The sequence below is a fragment of the Halichoerus grypus genome, chromosome 14 (genome assembly GCF_964656455.1).
Source record: "Halichoerus grypus chromosome 14, mHalGry1.hap1.1, whole genome shotgun sequence".
Classification (NCBI taxonomy): Eukaryota; Metazoa; Chordata; class Mammalia; order Carnivora; family Phocidae; genus Halichoerus; species Halichoerus grypus.
The window spans coordinates 86564057-86585784 of record NC_135725.1 but is presented as its reverse complement, the minus strand read 5'-3'; the positions used below and the strand labels follow the sequence as shown (position 1 = coordinate 86585784).

The following is a 21728-nucleotide window of genomic DNA, read 5'->3' as shown; positions in this document are numbered from 1 at the left end:
GCCCTTGAAAGTCAGTTAACCTTCACGGGTTGGCGTGGTCAGAGATGGAAAGACTGCACAGAGTCGATGCGCACAGTTGACGTGTGGGGGGCGTTTTATGCAGCCAGTGGGGTCTGCTGTCCTCAGAACACGCTCCCTGCTCTGTTCCCAGCCGGGATCCCGAAGCTCATGGTCAAGAGCTCCAGGAAGCAAGAAGAGAGGAGTCGTGAGAACAGCGAGATCCTTCTGCCCTGGGAGTGAGGGAGGTCTCCCTCGGGAGGGCAAGCCACAGCTGGGACTCCAAGAATCGGGAGGATTCCACTTTGCTTTTTTCTGTTTGTTGGATTGTTAAATTTTTAAGATTTCACTTTGATTATGCAAATAATTCATGTTTATTGGACATGAATAAAACTTTCAGGTAAGCAAAAAAATGATGCCAATTATTTACAATCCCACCAACCTAGAGATAGGACCACTTAAAAATTTTTGGAATATGGCCTTCTAGATTATTTTTTATGCAGCTTTATAGTGCACATACGTGTGCATGTATATATGTATTTTTATAAATAATATATGTATATCAGATGGGGCCTACTTTATGGCAAGCATTGTTTTAAGCACTCTATATTTTACCTTATTTAATCTTTGCAACCCCATTTTACAAATGAGCAAACAGCCATCAGAGAGGTTAAATGACTTGCCCAGGGTCACACAGCTAGTAAGTGGCAGACGTGGGATCTGAACCCAGATCTGGCTTCAGCATCTGCAGCTTAACACAGTGTCTTATTGCTCCTCTCTCTCTCTCTAGGCAAGTTTTTCCTTTGTTTAAGTAAAAATTTGGATTGTATGGGACGCCTGGGTGGCTCAGTCGGTTAAGTGTCTCTCTTCGGCTCAGGTCATGATTCCGGGGTCCTGGTATTGAGTCCCCGCCTCAGGCTCCCTGCTCAACGGGGAGCCTGCTTCTCCTGCTCCCCCCTGCTCGTGCTCTCTTTCTCTCAAATAAATAAAATCTTAAAAAAAAAAACCCAACATAATCACAATCCCTTGTAAGAGGGAGGTGTGACTCCAGAAGAGAAGATGAGAAGCAGAGGCTGGGGGGATTCGAGAAAGGGCCAAGGAATGCTGACGCCTCCAGAACCCAGAGGGGCAAGGAGATGGCCTCTCCTCAGGGGCCTCCAGAAGGACCCAGCCCTGCGCACACCGTGATCTCAGCTCAGTGAAATTGAGTTCAGACTTCCAGCTTCTAGCACCGGAAGAGAACAGATTTGTCTTAAGACCCCACGTTTGTGGCACTTGGGAACACCTGCCATAGGACACTAATTCACTTGACCTAAGCCAGTGTGGTCGGGGAAGAGAGTCGGCTACAGGGGGTCTAGTGACCTCCGGCAAGCCCCTTGTCCTGTCAGTTTCCTCCTCTGGAAAATGAGGGGGGGGCCGGGCTCTTTGGGGCGGAGGGGGTGCCCCGCCCTGGCCAGCGAGGGTGGAGTTAGCCCCCTCTCTCGACAGCATCTCCCACTGCTGTGGGGAGATAAGAGACCAATGGCCTAAAGAGATGGCTGGCGGCTGTCCAGCCAACGGCCGTTCCAGGAAGCTGCGAGCCGGAGGCCCAGGTCTGTCTCGCCCCCTCGGGGGGACAGGCCTCTGGCCCTCCCTGCCCCCAGTTTACTCATCCTGGGTTCTTGCCTGGCCTACCCCATTGTAGCCGGCCCTGGCCAGTCTTTCCAGCCACTGTGACCGGGCCTCGCTGGTTTGCTCCAGCTTCCTCATCAGCCCCAGAAGGCAGGGACCAATGTTCACAGCTGGGCAGCTGGGCCCAGCACACCGGTGCTCCCCTCTCCCTTCCCCTACATTCCAACCTGCTCAGACCAATGAGATTGGGATTGGGGGCGGCCCAGTTGGGAGCCAAGGTTGAGAATATGGCTTCAGAGTCAACAAAGCTGGTTTGAATCTCAGTTCAACATTTACTTAGCCTTTGTATGAACCCAGACAAGTCCCTTCCTCCTCTGAGCTGTCAGGAAGGTACTGTGCCCACCTTGAGGAGGCTCAGAGATGCATGAGATTTGCCCAAGATCACACAGCCAAGTGCCAGGATTCAAGCACAGGTCTGCCCAACGCTTCCCAGGCTCTCTGTGGCCTCCCAGCCCAGGAGAGTAGCCAGAAACTGGGTGCCACCTGTCTGAGGCGAGGCAAAGAGTTCCTGCTCCTGGGTGAAAGTCCCCACAGGTGGGTTGAAGCATGGTCCCCATCTCCTGGGCCTCCTGGTGGGCAGCCCCAGCAAAGCCCAGGGGTCTGCTGACCTGCAACTCAGGCCCTGTCACGTACTCATGCTGAGGCCCTGGACAAGTCACTTTTCCCCCAGCCTTACTTTCCTCATCTATAAAATGGGGTCATGGTGGCAGGAACACGTCCTTGAACCTCTGAGGGCTAAGTCCTGTGTGTGCCCCAGCCGGTGGTGCCCCTCAGGATTAGACGTGGAAGGGCCTAGCTTCAGGATGGAGACACGAAGAGAATTCGCCAGATCCTGTGGCACAAAGGGCTCCCCCACCGCACCCCCAGGTTGGCTATCTTCAGATGCCAGAGACCCGAGGCGCGCACGAGCCTTCTGACCCTGGAGGCTGGAATGACAAGCACTGAGGGTGAAATTATTGTGTGTTTGGAATCCTGGATGGGAAAGGGGAGCTGGGTTTTAAGCACCAGTCCTTTCAATTTCCAGTCTCATTTCAACATTTTTTTTGTTTTTTTGTTTTTTGTTTTTTTTAAAGATTATTTATTTATTTATTTATTTGAAAGAGAGAGAGATAGCGAGCAGGAACACAAGCAGGGGGAGTGGGAGAGGGAGAAGCAGGCTTCCCGCAGAGCAGGGAGCCCGATGCGGGGCTCGATCCCAGGACCCTGGGATCATGACCTGAGCCGAAGGCAGACGCCCAACGACTGAGCCACCCAGGTGCCCCTCAACATTTTTTTTTTAAATTATTATTTTTTAAATTTGAGTAGAGTTGACACACAATGTTATATTTCATTCCAATTTTTTTTTTAAAGATTTTTATTTATTTATTTGAGAGAGAGAATGAGAGAGAGCGAGTACATGAGAAGGGGGAGGGTCAGAGGGAGAAGCAGACTCCCTGCCGAGCAGGGAGCCCGATGCGGGACTCGATCCAGGGACTCCAGGATCATGACCTGAGCCGAAGGCAGTCGCTTAACCAACTGAGCCACCCAGGCGCCCCTCATTCCAATTTTTTAAAAATAATTTATGCTTCACATTTTTTTTTAAGATTTTATTTATTTGAGAGAGAGAGAGCGTGTGCGCATGGGAGTGGGGGAGAGGCAAGCAGACTCACACTGAGCTCAGAGCCCGATGTGGGGCTCGAGCTCATAACCCTGAGACCATGACCTGAGCTGAAATCAAGAGTTGGATGCTTAACGGACTGAGCCACCCAGGCACCCCACATTCTTCTTTTCTTTTTTTAAGATTTTATTTTTAAGTAATCTCTACACCCAACATGGGGCTCAAACTCAGTACCCCGAGATCAAGAGTCACAGGATCCATCGACCGAGCCAGCCAGGGGCGCCTCATTCCGACTTTCTTTTTTTTTTTTTTTAAAGATTTTATTTATTTATTTGAGAGAGAGAGAATGAGAGATAGAGAGCACGAGAGGGAAGAGGGTCAGAGGGAGAAGCAGGCTCCCTGCTGAGCAGGGAGCCCGATGTGGGACTCGATCCCGGGACTCAAGGATCATGACCTGAGCCGAAGGTAGTCGCTTAACCAACTGAGCCACCCAGGCGCCCTCATTCCGACTTTCTAACAGCCCTCCCAGGCAAGTCTTATTCTCTCTTCGTCTAATGGACAAACAGGCTCAGAGAAGTGGTGTGACTTGCCGAAGGCCACACCTCAGCCACAGTGGGGCAGGGATTTCCAGTGTCCCAGTGTCTAGCCATGGAAAGTCAGACAGGCTTTCTGCAGCTCCCACGGCCCCCATTCCCCAGACTGCTCCAGGCTCTGACCTCAGAGGATGAGGCTGGATGCCATCTGCAAAGAGCTGAGGGCCTGAGAGGGTCCCACGGTGCTTGGCTTCCTGGAGGAGCAGGAGGGGTCAGCCGGGGCTTCAGGGCCAGCCGCCCACTCAGATGGGCCAGGGGCTGGGCCAGAGCCCATCCCATCCTGGATCTTGAGACACGCCTCCTCCGCACTATTCCCCGCATCCCCCACCCCCAAGGTGCCCGCTGGTCAAATACCCCAACCCAGGGGGAGGCTCTTCTCAGCCAAGATGAAGGAAGGGCAGAGCTAAAAAGGTGTGTTTGTTTCCTGCTGCAGGTGTAACATATTAGCACAGACACAGTGACTGAACCAATATGGGAAATTATCTCACAGTGCTGGAGGTCAGAAGCCTGACATGCGTCTTACTAGGCTAAAATCAAAGTGTCAGCAGGGCCGTGTTCCTCCTGGAGACGCTCGGTGGAGAATCCACTCCTCATCTCTTCCAGCTCCTAGGGGCCGCCCACATCCCTGTGACTTGTGGCCCCTTCATCCATCTTCAGAGCCAGTGACCTCGGGCTGAGTCCTTCCCGTGCCTTCTCCCTGCTCTTCCTGCTCCGTCTCCCCCACTGAAGGACCCATGTGATTACATGGGGCCCACGGGGATAATCCAGGATAATCTCCCTATTTGAAGGTCAGCTGATTAGCAAGCTTGATTGCCCTGTGCCGTGTAACCTAATCCACAAGTTCTGGGGATTAGGACAGGGACATCTTTGGGAGGGGACATAATTCTGCCTACCGTACTACAGAACATTTGCTTGGGAGAGCAGGCTCAGGGTAAAGGGGTCCACTTGCCACACCTGATCGTTGGGAAATGGTTTCTGCGTGTTACCCTGGCAACGAACAGCTGAAGCGGGTGGCATATTAGTTTCCCCGGACGGCCGTTAACAAATCACCACAAACTTAGATGACCCCAAACAACAAAACTTCATTCTCTCATAGTTCAGGAGGCCCAGAGTCCGGAATCCATGTGTTGGTGGCGTTGGGCCCTTCTGGACAATCTGCGGGAGAAACTTCTTGCCACTCCCCTTGCTTTGGGCAGCCCTCTGCAATCCTTGGCATTTCCTGGCTTGTAGATGCAAGCCCCGTGGTCACATGGCCTTTTCCCTCTCTTCTGGGCATGTTCTGTCCAAAGTCCCGTGTTCTAGGACACCACTCATTGGACTTGGGGCTCACTGTAATCCAGTGTGACCTCACTTTAACTTGATTACATCTGTAAAAGCCCTATTTCCAAGTGAAGCAACATTCTGAGGTTCCCAGGGGACATGAGTTTTGAGGGGATGCTCTTCGACCCAGTACACGTGGTATATACCAGTTTCAAACCTGGGCACACTTCTGGGCCTCCCTACAGCCTCTGAATGCCACAGCCCCCTGGTGGGTTCCCCAAGCCGCTTCCTACTCTCCCCTGCTGCCCTGACCTGTGGTACTTGGGGCCATCAGGGGACAGAGTGTAGATAGTCATTTAATGAAAGCAGCACCCCGCACTGTCTTAAGTGCCGGAGATACACCGCAAATGTATTCATTGCCCCAGAGGCCTCACCTTCTCCCAGGGAGACAGGCAGAAAGCAGATCAAGAATGTCAGGTGCGGGGCGGGGGGGGGGGGGGGGGGGAGGGAGGGCGGGAACGCCTGGGTGGCTCAGTCGTTAAGCGTCTGCCTTCGGCTCAGGTCATGATCCCAGAGTCCTGGGATGGAGTCCGAATTGGGCTCCCTGCTCAGCAGGGTGTCTGCTTCTCCCTCTGCCTCTGCCCCTCCCCCACCACTCATGTGCTCTTGTTCTCTCTCTCAAATAAATAAAATCTTTTAAAAACAAAACAAGAACGCCAGGCGGGGGGCCCTGCAACATCCCTAAGTGTGCAAGTGTGCACCGGGGAGGCTGGGGAGGGGCAGCCCGGGAATGGACAGCACACAGCCTCTGCAGAGGCCTCAGGGGTAGGGAGTGATCAGCTCCACCCAAGACAGACTCAACTGGAGGAGGGCTGAGGAAGAACCATTGGGCTCACAACTCAGGGGGGCTCTGGCGATCTGGGCAGAGCACCCCAAATCCTACAAATATCTACTTTCAAGAGGGAGTGCTTCTGAGAAGCCCAGAGGGGCTAGCTTTCTCATTTTCTCTGTTGACAAACATGGATTCATCTTCTAACATGCAAACGCCCCCTCCCCCACCACCCAAGCCCATATCAGATAAATCATGGCTCCGTCATCAGCTTTGAAACAACTTTATTAGAAGGCTGTTTGAAGTGACAACTTCCAATTCTTTGCTTTTTCACAAATTCCAGTTATCGCTAGACTGATATATAACAATAATTTTTGCATTGATCTTTGCATCCTATTTGCATTGTCCTCACTAGGTCATTATGGTGGAATGGAAATGCGACCTCGAGTCGCAAGTTGACCAGCATTGCTGAGCAGGGGTGGCGGCGGCGGGCGAGGGGCCTGGGAGGGAGGGAGGGAGCCCACTTCACAGGCAGGGGCGGGGTACTGGCCGCCCTCTCCTGGAGCTCCCACCCCAAACTCACAGTGATAGGCCCCTCAGCGCCTTGTCATTCGAAAGGATAAAATAAAGAGATCCTCCCAGCCCAAGAAATGGTTTGGACTTTCATTTTCAGTGGAATTGAGATTTCTGCCACTCTTCCTGCCCCTTATTGAACCCTCAGATCCTAAGGCTTCCTGGGTGCGAGCCCTGTCCCAGCCTGCCCAAGGTCATCCCCCCTGACCAGGGCCCCTCCCCCCCGACCTTTTATCTGTTGCCAGTTCCCAGGAATTTCTTTGGACAGACTTGACGTCAGCGTGGCCAGTGGCAGGAAAGGTCACTCCCACGGCCCCTCCTTCCTCTCCCCACCCCACCTGGAGGGTGTTGGGAAGGTACAATCAACCATGAACATAAATATGAATACAAAATGAACTTGAAAATGACAGGCTATTAATTAAACAAATCTATAAAAATAGTTAGGACATAACTCTGTTCAAATAAATACGAAATAAATAGGCTCCAAGCAGTGACACCCTGCATCAGTGGAATGTGAGGCTGGTCCCACTCTGCCCCGATTGGGATTGGACACGAATCCCCAGAGGCTCGGAAACAGACTTTAATGAAGTCAGCCAGGCTCTCTACCCCCTTTGTCTTCCCTCGGGAAGCACAGAACGTACACATTTGTCCAGCTTGTCCTTCTGAACAAAACCCTTTGCCCAACAATACATAATTAAGGCCTTGAACACCTTTTCCTCCTCTCATCAGGGTGCACAGACGCGGGGCAGGGGCTGCCCTTCCTGCAGCTCCGTGGTGCCCACCCGGCTCTCATTCCAGAGCGGGGACAGGGAGGTGGTTCTGAGCCGGCGCCAGTCCTGATGGAGTCTGGGGCCAGCTCAGAGCACCAGGACACCCCTGGTGGCAGGAGCAGCAAGGCCCTCTGCGTTGCGGGAGCCAGCCCTTGCCTTCCGTGAAGCCATGCACTGGGAGGCCAGGCGGGCAGCCAATGCAGGGGCTTGGCCCTGCCCCCTGCATGCATACGCACATCCAGGGGCCCATCTGTTGGGGAGCTCAGAGGCCAACAGCGGGGCTCAGATGAGGGTGAGCACAGAAGCCGGACTCCTCCCTCTCCCCCTGCACAACCTAGCCAGAGGGGAACCCGTAGGCCAGGAAGCCAGGGCGTGAGGCCCCCACGGACCGAGGGGAGAGGAGCGAGCGCTAACACGGGGAGAGGGCTGGTGGCCCTCCTCCTACCATACTAACACAGCAGCGAGGAAGGAAGCAAGGTGGGCACGGGGTAGGCGCCCAGCAGGCCAGAGGGCAGGGCCTGCGGCTGGTGGTCTGGCAGCGAGATGGAAGAACGAAGCCGGCTCTGGGCCCCACTGTCCGGCAGGCACCGCGGGAAATGTCCGGTCCCCGCGTGCGTGCGTGTGCCCGTGTCCTGCTGGCCCCTGGAAAGGATGTGCCGGCCAGCCAGGGTCAGCAGGACACAGCCCGTGGGCCTGCTGGGCCTTGCCCCACTGCCTTGCGGGCGCATCCCAGGCTTTTCACAGCTTGGCTTCAGTCAGCTTAGTGTTGGCACATTCACAGAATGGATGGCTACATATCCCGGGGCTGCGGGCCCAGGATCTGGGAGTCCGCCGCGCGAGGCGGGGCTGCCCCCCCTGCCCCCACCGTCCCATCACCGCGACTGCACGCCCAGGGTGATCTTCAGGTTCTCGTATACCACGTAGCTGATGCTCACGGCTGGGATCACCTTCATGAAGTTGGGGGCCAGCCCCCGGTACAGGCCAAAGGCCCCCTCGGTCCGCAGGATCTGTCTGAAGAGGCTGCTCATGGTCACCTCTGGAGCGCCCTCAATGGAGGCTGTCGTGAGAGAGGCACCCATCAGGGCTTTACCAGCTCCTTCCTCGAGCCCAACGTGCCCGGGGAGATGGGTCCCTGGGGACTGGCCCAGCACCAGCATTACCTTGGGCTTGCATCCGGGTCCTGACCAGGGCCAGTGGGTAGCTGGCCAGCTGGCCGCAGGTGCTAGACATGGTGCCGCAGGCCAGGAGCACAAACACACCAGGGTCCGCGCTGTTCACGGCGTAGCGCTGTAGCCAGGCGTTCTTGAGCGTCTGGCAGGGGCAAGGGGGACAGGGATGAGGCAAAGTGCCCGTGAGCCCCAGAAAAAGCTTATGAGGCAAGAAGAGACAAGGGTCTGGGGGTGGGGGTGTAGTTATTGGATCCGCACAGGAGGCATTTCCTTGTCATATGGGATCCTCGAGGCTACTGTAACCTGATTCGCTTGGCCTGCCTGCCCTTTGTTTCTGCTGTCACTGGGGATTCCTGGATAGGACAGGGAGTGGGGATGAGGCGGGGCAACAGCCACCTCCCCACCCAGAGAGTCTGACTTCTGTGGTCGGAAGTCTGCTGGGGGCCCAGTGAGCTCTCCTGGCGTCATAGTCCGGTGATCTGCCCACTTGAGTCCCTGAGGCTGCAGAACCTGGGGGCTGCCAGGGGCAGGCAGTGTGACAGGAGACCCTTGCAGAGAACAGAGGAGTCTGGAAGGAGACACGCTTGGTTCCTTGTTGCAGCCATCCCCCAGTGTCTATCATGGAGCGAGAACAGGCAGGGACCTGGGTGGGAGGGGTTTCTGAATCTCTGCTACTTGGTCAAGGAGCCTGAGCCCGCTAGGGCCTCACCTCGTAGACGGCTAGGTCTATCCCAGCGTAGGGGATGATCCCCAGCATGTTGGGAACATAGCCTTTGTAGAAGGCAGCCATTCCCTCTCTGGCCAGGATCTTCCTGGCACAGTCCAGCATGCCTGAGTACTGGCCTGTCTTGCGCAAGGCCATCCGGGTCTTCAGAACCTGGAGAAGCCAAAAGGAGCGATGGGAGCGTGAGCACGGCCCACTCCTCACCCTCACCCCATGCGCGCTGCCCACTCTAGGACCAAGGCAGCCCTCACCTCCATCGGGTAGATGCTGCTCTGGGCGATGGCCCCGGCCAAGGACCCTGCCACAAGTCTCTCGTGAATCCTCAGGGTCTCCTGGTCACTCCCCACGAGACGCTTGATCTAGAAGAGAGAGCAAATGAACGGATATACGCCCGAGACCAGCTCAGCTGCCCCTGCCCCAGGGTTCCTCCCAGAGCCAAGACCGGGTGTTCCTGGCACATCTGACACTGTCCAGAAATAGAAGGAACTGGCCCATGCTGGGGCTGGCAGCAGAGTGGGGGCCGGACCCAGCCACCTGCCTCTCCCTGCTGTCCCCTGGGTACAGTGACTGGCTCCAGCTTCCAGGGCATCAGCAGGGCAGGGACCTCGGCCCAGGGAAGCTCAGGAAACAGCTGACGACAGGCGCCCCGCCTGGGGAAGCGAGGTCCTCACCTGCTCGTAGGCCATGAATTTGATGGCCGACTCGGGGGCAATTTTGAGGACGTTGATGCCGTTGCCCCGCCAGAGGGATTTGGCCCCACCTTCTCGAATCATCTGGGTGAACCCGCCCACGATGCACATGTTGTTGCTGCGGGAGGCGTGGACCTGAGGAGGGAAGGACGAGTGGTCAGAAAGAAGCCCGTGGCCAGGGGGCAGCCATCATGGGACAGAGAGCCTCTCCCGCAGGCCCGCACATCGGGGTCAGCAGGCAGCTCTCTCCGGGCCGGGTTCTGAAGGCCAACTCGGCACCGGGAGAATCCCACATGGCTACCCTCGTTCTTCACGGGCCACCTCCTGGGTGCCAACATTGTGCTAAACACCCCGCGGCCACTACCTTAACCACATTTTTTCAATTGAGCTTTTTACTATGGAAAAATTTCAAACACGTACATTAGTGCCGAGAGTCATATACTGGGCTTTCCCGAACCCATAACCAGCTTCAACCATCATAAAACCATGGATCACTGTAAGGCCCATCCCAGGTACTGGGGAGACAATTTGTTCAAGCCCCTTGGGTTTTACAGAGGAATGGAAGTCCAGGCACTGGAGTGAGGAAGCAGGTCACGAGGTCACATAGCTGTGAAGGTGGGACCCCGGTCAGGTTTCATTCCCCAGAGCTTTTCTCCCCAAACCATTCCACCCTCCCACCCCCCACTTCTGCAAGAGAAGGGAGTCATGTTTAACAGCCTTCAAAACAACGCAGGCTCAGGAGGGCAAGATGGGGAGGAAAGGATGGCACCTTTTTTTCTTCCTTTCTTTTCTTTTTAAAACAATTTTAGGTAGTGGGACGCCTGGGTGGCTCAGTCGGTTAGGCTTCTGCCTTTGGCTCAGGTCATGATCCCAGGGTCCTGGGATCGAGCCCCGCATCAGGCTCCTTGCTCAATAGGGAGCCTGCTTCTCCCTCTGCCTGCCGCTCCCACTGCTTATGCTCTCTCTCTGACATGTAAATAAAATCTTCCACAAAAAATAAAATAAATAAAAAATTTTAGGTAGTTAACGTACAGTGTAATCTTGGTCTCTGGAGTAGAACTCAGTGATTGATCACTTCCATACAAGACCCAGTGCTCATCATCCCAAGAGGATGGCACCTTTTCTGAGCAGGGCTCAGAAACACCAGCACTTGCACACAAGCAAAGGGCCGGGGGGGTGCGGGGGGGGGGGGCCAGACACGTTCAGGCGACACTGAAGTCCGACAGGGCATCCTTGTGCAGGCCAATTTCGCAAGCCTGTCCCTGACGTGGACCTAGCTTATCTCTGCCCTGCGGACGTGGAGTTGGGCGCCCGGCCAAGGTAAAGGTGTCTGGGCCAGGTGGGGGTCTGCTCGCATCCACCCCGTGTGCTGCCTACACAAGATGTGCCCAGGGCAACAGGTTCCTGCCACCCCGGTTCTCACTGGCTTCACATGCCCACATTTCAGCCCTGTAATGTGACCCCTGGCTTTTGTGCCCCGGATAAGATGAAATAAACTACATGCAAAAGGGCACTTAGACCTGGATCTTCTGTTGCCCTTGTCTGAGCAATAATTCCAATCTAATTTATTGGGTTAGAAAAGTATGAGCCCAAAGAGCAAAAGACAAAGGAGGAGAAAACCGACTCACTGAGGACCCACGGGGTGGAAACCGGGTGGTCTGAGGCCCGTTTTCCCACGTACCTGCATGAGCACCTTGAGTCTGTCCAGGGGCGCCGTGCAAGTTCTGGATACAGCCCCGGCCCCGCCTCCAGCCACCAGGTGTCTCCACCACATCCCCGTCTGCCTCTCCTCCACGGTGAATTCATCGGGGACCGTCAGATTCTCACCCACATCAAAGATCTGCAAGGAAGACCAGCAGAGATAAAACAAGCAGGCTCCTGATGCTCGTGGCCAAGCTGCTGGCAGACAGCCAGGTCCGTAACCTGGCACCGTCCAGAATGGCCGGGCCCCAGGGGCCACACAGATGGTGACAATGCCCCAGGCCCAGGGTGGGGGTACGAGTGTGCCCCTTCCCGTTCACCGTGTGGAGGTGGTATAGCTCCGACCCCGGTGTGAGCCCTGCAGAGGCCCAGGGAGAGAATCTGAGAGCGAGGCTGGAAGAAAGCGGTTATAAAACCATTTGGACAGCCTTGCAGAGACTTGCCCCTGGCTCTTGCAAGAACGGCTTACAAAGGCATTTTAGCTGAGGATCACCAGACTGCCTGTACTGAAAGGGTCAAGTCAGGGGTAAAAATTCTGAAACCCGATGTGGAACCAGATCACGCCGGCAGAACATTGCACAGGGCCTCGGCAAATATCAGAGACGGCAATGCCTACAGAAGAGCCGCTCTCCTGGGTGGCATCCCGCCTGGTCAGAGCCAGCTCTGCTCCCATCAGCCAACTGGAGAGCCAGAGGTGCCCTGAGGGTGAGACCCTGCCCTGGGCACTGCGGGAGACAGACCAGAGGCGCGCCCCCGGCCTCCCCTCCCAGAGCGGACAGTCTGGGGTAGCTAAGACGGCAGATGGGGCGGGCGTACCCCAAAAGAAGGGGCTCGCAGGTGGGGGGTCAACACGGCCACAACCAGGGAGGTGTGATGGGTCTTTCTGAACAGCAGTGCTGACAGGGGTGACAGAGTAGCATGTACAGGACATTTTCTTTGACAGAGAGAAAGGACACAAAAAATGGGGTGCTGGGGGAAGAAACTTAATGGCTCTATTTGTTCTAGTATTGTCCCCGCTGCCCCAGGCGCACGCGAGCTTTGGGAGAACGAGCAGGATTGGGGAAGCGGTGTCTGGAGCAGACCCTGAAGGACAGGCAGCATGTGGGGCGGGAGGGCATCCGGGGCAGAGGGAACCCCGTGTCTGGGTGGTCAGGGCTGGCGTGGGGGAATGGAGGGCACACGTGGAGGGCTCTGTGGGGCTGGCAGAGGAGTGGAGTCTTGTGCTAAAGAAGAGGCAAGCCGAAAACCCCACTCTCACCCCCACACTGGGATGGGGGCTGACGCCTCGAGAGCGGACGCGTGAATGCAGGAGGGAGAAAGTGCCTTCACGGCCCGGGGCACGGGACTCACCGTGGAATGCTTCCAGTACAGGATGATCTCGGGGATGTTTTCCACGGGGTGCAGAAGGTGGTAGTCTCTCCACTCGTTCCAGTCGATGGTCATCGTGCCATTTTTATCCATGCTGCAAGACAGGCGCATGGTCGGTTGCCCCCGGGGTAAACAGGCCCATACGTGAGCTGCACTTCCCCCCCTCCAGGCGAGCCCAGGGGAGGCGCTGGGCCACTGAGGAAACCACGGGAGGTGCCTCGGCCCCAGTGAAGAGGCGAGGTGGTTCCACACCCCACTTTGCACGGAAACGGGAATACAATGACCCACAAGAACCCTGTTCTGATCAGGCACAGAGGTCCAGGAGGGAGGGGGTCACCAGGGTGACACGGATACTTACTAGGTTACAGGGCCCCAGAAGTGGCCCGTTCGTATTCTGACAGACAGACAAAGGAGGATGCAGAGGAGAGAGGAGAAACACAGATAAGTGCTCTGAGCAGATGTTAGCGAAGCAGGCACATAGCATGGCACAACGTCCAGGGAGCCGGACGAGAGGCAGCTGTCCCTGACCAGCCGCTTCCGGCCCCGGGGATCTGGAAAGGCGCGGGCAGCAGGGGCAGCGCTCCTAAGGCCAATCTGCGCGATTTCCCGCCACGGCCACTACATATGCTTTCCCCCCAGGACCAGGGCTCCCCTGGGAGCTGTCTCGGGGCAGCACGTCTGATTACAGGGGGGAGAAAAGTCAGCATTCTCGGGGAGAAGTCCACCGTACGCAGACTGCTGCCACCCGAGCCCCTTCCTGTCCCCACCAGGCAGAGAGAGCGGTCCTTGCTTGCCTTTCACCCACTTGAAATCCCCCCAACTGGTCTTTTCTCTTCACGGGTCACCGGTGAGCGGGCACACTTCCAGGTGATTTGTGACTCTGGCCTGGAACTCAGGGAGCGGCTGCTCCTGGGGAGGGGCTACCTACTCATGGCGTCAAACCACCAGAAGCCGAAGTTCAGAGAAACGGGGTCAATACAGTGAAGGGCGCCACGGGGTTGGTCCAAGAACGTTTCTTTCATCATGCATTTGTTAAACCAGATACAGAGGCTGACAAAGTTCTCACCTCTTGAGAATCTTTTCGGCCTGCTGTTCGGATATCTTGACTCCCAGGTCCCGCAGGGACTGCATGATCTCCTGAGCGTCGATCCGTCCTGCAACAACAAAGGCTTCAGCCAGGGGCCAGGCCCGCAAGAGGCCTGAGACCCGGGCGGCCACTGGTTCTGGAGGCAACGCTCACCATCATTCTTCTTGTCCAAACTCTTGAACACCAGCCTCAGCTTCTTCTCGTGATCTTGGAGATAATGGACAAACTCTTCAAAGTCGAGCTGCCCATCGAGGTCTTTATCTCCAGCTTGCACAATTTTCTATTAAAAAAAAGTTAAAGTTTCCTCCTTGAGCTCAGGCCCCAGCTTTTCCTTGTTCCTCGTGGCGGCCCGTCCCCAGGAAACAACTGTGCTAACCCATGCACAGAGGTGGCCTCAAGGACCTGAGATGCTTCCTCGGCTCTATTCCCAATGCCACCACTTGGATCCCCAAGGCCTAGCCAGAACCCAAGCAAAAGCCCACCTTGCTTCCCCTCACAAGCAAACGGAAAAAGGCACCCCTGGGAGGCGCCCTTCAGACACAGGCCAGCAAGCGGCCGGCTTGGCACTTTCTCATTCCAAGTGTCCTGAAGACTAACTTATTGTACAACCAAGGTCAGCTGTGTGTTCCCCTGCAGCAGGGTCCCTGGCGCCCGGCCTCAGCCCGCATGCTCTCTGCCCAAATGTGGGGATGGCCTCGGGCGCTCCAGATGTCACGAGGAATGCTGCAGCTTGCTCTTTTTATCCCTAACAGTGGCACTGGCCCAAGAACAAATGGGTGACCAGCGTAAAGGTATGGGGGCAGAGCTGGCCCCTGCCGATGCCTGCGTGGCAGAAACATGGCCAGGGGACCCTGGTAGGAGCCAAGGGGGACTATTCTTGGGTGCGGGCATGGGCTTGATGGCACTGCCGGCCTCTGATCCCAGGGCAGCCAGATGACATAACCAGGTACTGAAAAGCAGGCCAGCTCTTAGTAGTTTCCTGACCCAAGAAGGCTTGAAGAGACCCCTTGAACAGAACTCTGTGCCTGCCCCTAGAGGTGAGCTTTGATCAGCAGCTGCAGTTGTGCATGCTCAGCCCCTGGAAATTCTCCCCAAACGAGCGAGCCCTTGGCCTGTGCCACAGGGCCCGCTAAATGCTTTACCCCTAGTACCCTGCTGAACCCTCTCAAGCAGCTCTGGGAGGCAGGTACTGTCATTCCCCCCATTTTTTTACAGAGAAGGAAACAAGCTCAGAGAGGTTAATTTATCCAAGGTTACACAGCCAGGGAAGTGGTGGGCGAGATTCAGGCTGGGCCTGTTAAGACTCCAGAGCCACCTCCCTGGAGATCCCGCTGCCGCCCTAAAAGTTAATCTCAAGAAGGTGGGTGACACACATGAGTCACTGCAACCTAGCAACACCCCAAAATCTGGACCAAGAACCTCCTAAGGAAAATGGTCATAGTCTTCCTGTGTTGCCCAATTCTCTCGGTGAGAAACAGGCTCACTAGTCACAAACCAATCTGGCTTTAGAAGTCTCTGAGCCAGTGGGTTTCGGAATGGATGGACCATTGGCTAGCTGGTGCTCTCCCATGATTAAGATCATGGTTACTCTCTGAACCACCTGATGGCCCTTTGTGACTGCTCAGCCACTGAGGGTACTAGGAGGAGGCCTGGACAGATACCATGTCACCTAACACGATCCAAAGAACAACACAGGGGGTGTGGCAGGAACGTGAGACAGAGGCTGGCATATATTGCATCTGCTATCTGGAGTTAACTTCCTGCAGACATCTGTGCTCTCGGCTAAGAATGGTACAAATTACATATATGGTTATCATTCTAGATTTATGGCAGGAGCGGAAATAGAATCTAGGAGGCGAATGTGAGGCACAGAGCTTTTCAGTTTCTGGGCTTCTCTGCCACCAACACGATCCATGTGCCTCAGTGGGGGCGGGTGTGCGGTAATACAGAGAACCCAAGGATGTGTTCACTGCAGGGGATTTCAAGACATTCTCAAAGTCCTTGCTTCTACCTCAGAACCACCGGGCCTACTTTCTGTCTCCTTCCTAGGATATGCTAATTCCCATCCCCAGCACACCATCTGACCTCCACTGCCATCATGAGCAGTGGGAGACTGCATGAGATCTGATTAACAGAGAAGTCAAGGTGCTCCTTTAGGAGGCAAGGGGCTCCCCACAAGCTCTGGAGCCATTTCCCCATCTTCAAAATGTCACGATTTTTGCTGCTCCCAAAGGAAGTCTTGGGAGGGCTCCCCCTCCCGAGGACACAGCCCTGCCAGCTCCAGCCTCCGCAGCTCCAGTTCCAACTCTAGGCCTCCAACAGGAGCTTCTCTGCCTCTCCCTCCCCCAGCTCTGAGAAACGGCCCCACAGTGGCTGGGCTGTGTCCCCCTTCGCGGCCCTGTGTTTCTCTGGAACTCCCCACCCGCCCCCCATCCCCAGTAAAGAATTCCTTTCTATTTCCCACAGGTATCTCCCCAGTAATTCCGGCCTTCCTTGGAAGTCATATGAAAGAAAGCCAGTCATTCCCGTGACGTGACATAACCCTTTCCCGGCTACAGCCACATGACAACTGGGGAAAGAACTTGCACATTTCACACATTCTTTCCCTTCCATGGGCGAGGCCGGGGCGGGGGGGGGGGGGGTGAGTTCGCGCATGCGCACCCTCTACCACCACTCATGCATTCACTCGGCCGCCCCGGGCAGGCGCCCGCCGCCGCTCCAGACCTGCTTCCACTGGCGGTAGGTGGAGAACTCCTGGGAGGGGATGAAGACGCTGAGTTTGAAGATGGACTTCAGCTCGGCGGGAAGGCCCTTGGACTCGAAGTACTGGAACTCGGTCTGGGTCTCCCCGATGAGCGGCACATACAGGCACAGGCAGAGCATGCTGACGGGGAGCCGGGCGCGCGGGCCGCCGCGGAGCCAGGGAATGCTGCCCGGGCCGCACGCTCGCTCCAGATAAGCCGGGGCGCAGCTGTCATTGGCTGCTCAGGCCCTGCCCTTTTACTTAATTGAGAAAAGCCGGCCCAGGGGAAGTCCTGCCCACAGCCAATGAGCGCCGGCCCCCGCGAGGAGGCAGCGATTGCTCAAGTGGAGGGGTGTAAAGATCAGGACTGACGTCACGGGCGCCCCGAGTTAACTCTTCGGAAGCTGGCCGAGGGAGAGTGCTGCCCCAACGAACCTTCACCCTCCGCTGCCAAGCCCTCCAGATGAACAAACAGCCCTCAGCATGTTTTTCCACAAGGTCCCCAAACGCGTCACCCAATACAATGGTTTTCTCCCCTTAGGAAATCATTCCCAACAGAAAAATCAGTGGATGTACAGACTGAGTCGATGCTCCCTAGAAAGGGGCCCAGTTTAGCTGTGAGGGTACAAGTCGGCAGGGGCTGCCTGGGAGCCGGGTGCCCAGCCATCCTGGAAGTGGCCCCACGTCGGCGGGCTCTGGCTCATTCATCCGCCAGGGAGCTGTCCCGGGGTTGGCTGAGCCCTGGACTTGGCCTTCCAGCTGGCGCCAGTGACCTTTTTCCAGGCCACTCTGCAATGTGATCACCTCAGAAGCAACCCATTCCCCTGTAGGCTTCCCCTGGGGGTCCTGCAAGCACCCAGGAGCTGACACCATGGGGGCAGAAAGGACCCTCACTAAAGGTGGTTGTGGGGAGGGACTCCCCAGAAGCATTACTCTGGGGTCAGCTGGGCCCTCACATAAGACTCCAGATAGCCTTCAGAGCCCACTCTCAGAACACTTCAAAGTTTGGTATAGTGCAAGCTTTCTGGCCTAGGTCTGTGCTATTCAGGAGGGAAGTTTTAAATTTTAAATTAATTAAATGAAATTAAAAATTCAGGTCCTGAGTTGTGTGACCACATTTCAGGTACTCCACAGCCACATGGACTCACTGAACATTTCCATCACCCATAAAGTTCTATCGGGCAACACGGCTTCAGAACACCCCTTTGACGTGAGGATAAGAGAAAAATCTCAGGTCCTGGAAAGTCAGGTTTGGGTCATCACCTAAGGGTGAGCCTCTCCAGCCCAGCCTACCATCTCCACATCATCCCTTCCCCACGGGAAATGTCAGGAGATTCGTGCTGCGGAGGCAGACCGCGTCACAAAGACGTCCCTTCTATAGTGCCCCACTTCCTAATATAGACTAAGTCTCACTACCAGGATGGATAAAAATGGATGGTTATAATTTGGAAATCACCAAAAGTAAAATGGATTTCTTAATTCGCTAAAAAGCTTTTTGTTAAGAACTAGAAAAAAGGATTTTAAAATAAGGTGTTGGGTGGGGCGCCTGGGTGGCTCAGTCAGTTAAGCATCTGCCTTCAGCTCAGATCATGATCCCAGGGACATGAGCCCCGCATTGGGCTCCCTGGTTCTGCTTCTCCCTTTCTCTCCCCCTCTGCCTCTCCCCCTGCTCGCGCTCGCTCTCTCAAATAAATAAAATCTTAAAAAAAAAAAAAAAAGATGTTGATGCTTAAATACAGCATTATGAAACATTTATTGACTTACATGACATTTCAGCCCTTCCAAAAGAGATTTGATGATGAGTCTGTAAAGACAGGTCTTGGGCTACACTGGGGAGGATCCGATGAGGAATCCGGAGACAGCTTGGATTATCCCGATTTCTGCTCAGCCTCCACCTAAGTCCATGACAGTCATCTATCTCTTCAACTGCCCCCATCCAGAATTTCTGGTTCAGGGCTGTGTTCATGTACAACTTATCTCTGCTACTGGGGTCCTTGAAGGCAGGAGGCTATGGTTTTGAACCTTTGTACCCTGACTTGGTCACGGAGGGTGCGGATATAAATAGCCTCTGAATGAGTGAAGCCAGTGGCAGGCCTTTAAGACCCCAGGAAACAAACACGACCACTCTTGAAGACCTAAAGTATGTTTTTCTGAGTGTCTGCACTCGTCAGAGTATTTTATCCACCTCAACAAGATCATGTACTATTATTTTTATTTTAAAGGAGGTTTATATTTAGGGGCACCTGGGTGGCTCAGTCGATTTAAGCGTCTGCCTTCAGCTCAGGCCATGATCTCAGGGCTCTCTGCTCAGTGGGGAGCCTGTTTCTGTCACTCTCCCTCTCCGTCTGTGCTCTCCCCATCTCTCAAATAAGTAAATAAAATCTTAGGAAAAAAAAAAGTAGGTTCACATTTATAGGGGCACCTGGCTGGCTCAGTCGGTAGAGCAAGCAACTCTTGATCTCGGGGTCGTGAGTTTGAGCCCCATGTTGGGTGGAGAGATTACTTAAAAATAAAATTAAAAGGGCGCGTGGGTGGCTCAGTTGGTTAAGCGACTGCCTTTGGCTCCAGTCATGATCCCGGGATCCTGGGATCAAGTCCCACATCAGGCTTCCCCGGGGAGCCTGCTTCTCCCTCTCCCTCTGCCTGCCACCCCCCCTGCTTGTGCTCTCTCTCTCTCTGTCAAATAAAATCTTTAAAAAATAAAATTTTAAAAAAGGAGGTTCACATTTATAAATAAAAGAGCTACATTCTGAAATGCTGATCTTCCTTTGTTAAATTATTCATATTTGCATCTGAAACGAAAATAAGAGAGATGCTGAAGTATCTCATTTCAGTGATGACTGCAGTCATTCTAATACAGTATGGCAAACATTTTGACTGAAAAAAATAAGTTGTTTAACTTGGAGATGTTTGTTTCCTAATAAAGTGCATTTTTCAAATAATTTTGGTAAACATAACTGTACCACTGAATTTTTCTCTGTGTACTATTGAGTTTTCTGATGTATTTATAGAACTAACACAAGAAGAGGTTCGAAGACAATACCAAATAAAGTGAAACCTACATTCTATACTTTGTGGGAAACTTACTAAAGCATTATCAGATGGGGCGCCTGGGTGGCTCAGTCGGTTAAGCGTCTGCCTTCGGCTCAGGTCATGATCCCAGGGTCCTGGGATTGAGCCCCACATCGGGCTCCCTGCTCCTCAGGAAGTCTGCTTCTCCCTCTCCCACTCCCCCTGCTTGTGTTCCTTCTCTCTCTCTCTGTCAAATAAATAAAATCTTAAAAAAAAAAAAAAAAAAGCATTATCAGATAAGAGCAACTGTTTTCTAGAAAAAAACAGGATGAAATCCTGATTATAACAAAGCTCATTACTCCACAGACCAATGGTATCATGGGGTCAAGAAACGTCCTCCGAAAAGCCCTGCGTGTGCTTGTCAAAATATTATTTTACAATGCTAACGTTAGTTCTATTCCAACGTTAATTTTAAGGGTTCCAACGTATTTGTATTGTGCAACTGAGATGGAGTCCAACAGAATGTCTTCATTGGACAAACCGGAATTGGTGTTTGCTTATTTATTTAAACCACCCCCTCCCTCCTGAGTCTCACAGGTCATGTGGAATTCCACTTGCACAAAGAAACTGGAAATTCTGTCCAAGTGAGCCAACCTCTAGGCACCTGGGATCCGCGGTAAGTGCTGTATCCCTGGGGTTATAGACAGTGGGGCCCAGAGGGGCTCCTCGGGTCGCCCTTTAATCTGAGATGAGCAAACAGACTTGGAGAGGTGACCTGGTTCGCCCAGGCCCCAGAACCTGTTGGCAGCAGGGCTGAGCCTCACCCAGGACCCAGCTCTTGTTACATCCATGTAAAATGGCACCCAAACCTGATACTGCCAATAAGATTTTAGAACTCGGTTTCCAAAGAAAGCCTGTAAGCCTGACCCGGAGAATTACAATAAGCAATACTTCATATTGAAAGGTGGCAGGTGTGTGGGAAAGGTGTGACCCGAACAGGTTCAGGCCCAGGCTTAGCTAGAAAACAACACAAAAGCCGATCTGTGTTACAGCTTCTGACCATGCAGAGGGGAAACACCAGTAAGAAAGATTAAAGCAAGGTTCGCGTTCGGTTCCTCACGATTCACACCAGCTCACGGTGTCCTGTGTTGTCCCTCTCCTCATCCTGCCGGCTACCATTCTTTTCTGCTCTTTTTGCTTATTCTAATTTTGTGACCCAGATCTACTTTCGCTGCTCTCTTCTGATGTCCGTTCCTGTGACAACTGCATGCAGAAGCAATGACAGCAACTCTAGATCCCTGAGGATCTAGTGCTATCGGATTCCATTTCCTCCGTTAAGGTAGAAGTTCCTCTTCCAGGCAGCATCCTGTCCCCCTCAAATCCCCCAATGCCACCACAAGTCGTCCCCATTCTACCAGGCTGGCTCATGCTCCAGAACAGGTGCTTCCCGTAAGTGCCGAATACCATGAGTAAGAACAGGGCAGGTAGAGTACCTTTGGGAGTGAAACATTAAGTCATAAGGTATCTCCCCCCTCCCCTGCAATGACTCAGACCAAGCCAAAAATATTAATATGTGAAGGAGCCCTGCCAGCATCCGGCTCTTCTAGCCCCACCCACCTGGAAGGCTCTCGAACCTCACTGGCTGCTGCAGCCGGGGTGTCCTTTGATGATCGGGTTGCCATGACAGCCCAGGGCAGCCGGTTCCGATGAAACCTGCCTACACTTGGCAATTAGACACACAATGAGCAAAATTCTCTGAGCTTCTGAGAAGACGGCCCCTCAGGATTTGAGAGCTTGAATGCTGCTGAGGGCGCCTCTTACTCCACACTAAGGCTTTCGTCTCCAACTGCAGATTAACTGTAAGACAAAGGTAAAGGGGAACACTGGAACAGTTCCTAGAATCAAAGCCTGCAGGAACCTGACTCACTAGCAGACGTATTTCAAC

General features: G+C 54.2%; 1 protein-coding gene across 8 annotated transcripts in view; it reads right to left on the bottom strand.

Moving 5' to 3' along the window:
- Positions 1-6214: 6214 nt before the first annotated feature.
- Positions 6215-21728, bottom strand: part of SLC25A25 (solute carrier family 25 member 25) — a 34770-nt gene continuing 19256 nt past the window's right edge. For 3 of the 8 annotated variants that reach the window (XM_036086146.2, XM_036086148.2, XM_036086152.2), the window contains exons 2-11: positions 14182-14308; positions 14008-14095; positions 13300-13335; positions 12924-13035; positions 11554-11712; positions 9855-10007; positions 9435-9542; positions 9169-9336; positions 8451-8601; positions 6215-8347 (exon numbers count right to left, since the gene is read on the bottom strand). In XM_036086146.2, the coding sequence (XP_035942039.1) occupies positions 8163-8347; positions 8451-8601; positions 9169-9336; positions 9435-9542; positions 9855-10007; positions 11554-11712; positions 12924-13035; positions 13300-13335; positions 14008-14095; positions 14182-14308 (1287 nt within the window). In that variant the 3' untranslated portion in view covers positions 6215-8162. Of the gene's footprint in view, positions 8348-8450; positions 8602-9168; positions 9337-9434; positions 9543-9854; positions 10008-11553; positions 11713-12923; positions 13036-13299; positions 13336-14007; positions 14096-14181; positions 14309-16689; positions 16709-16752; positions 17024-21728 lie in introns of those variants that run through there. The other 5 variants (XM_036086147.2, XM_036086149.2, XM_036086150.2 and 2 more) reach the window with 4 other exon arrangements.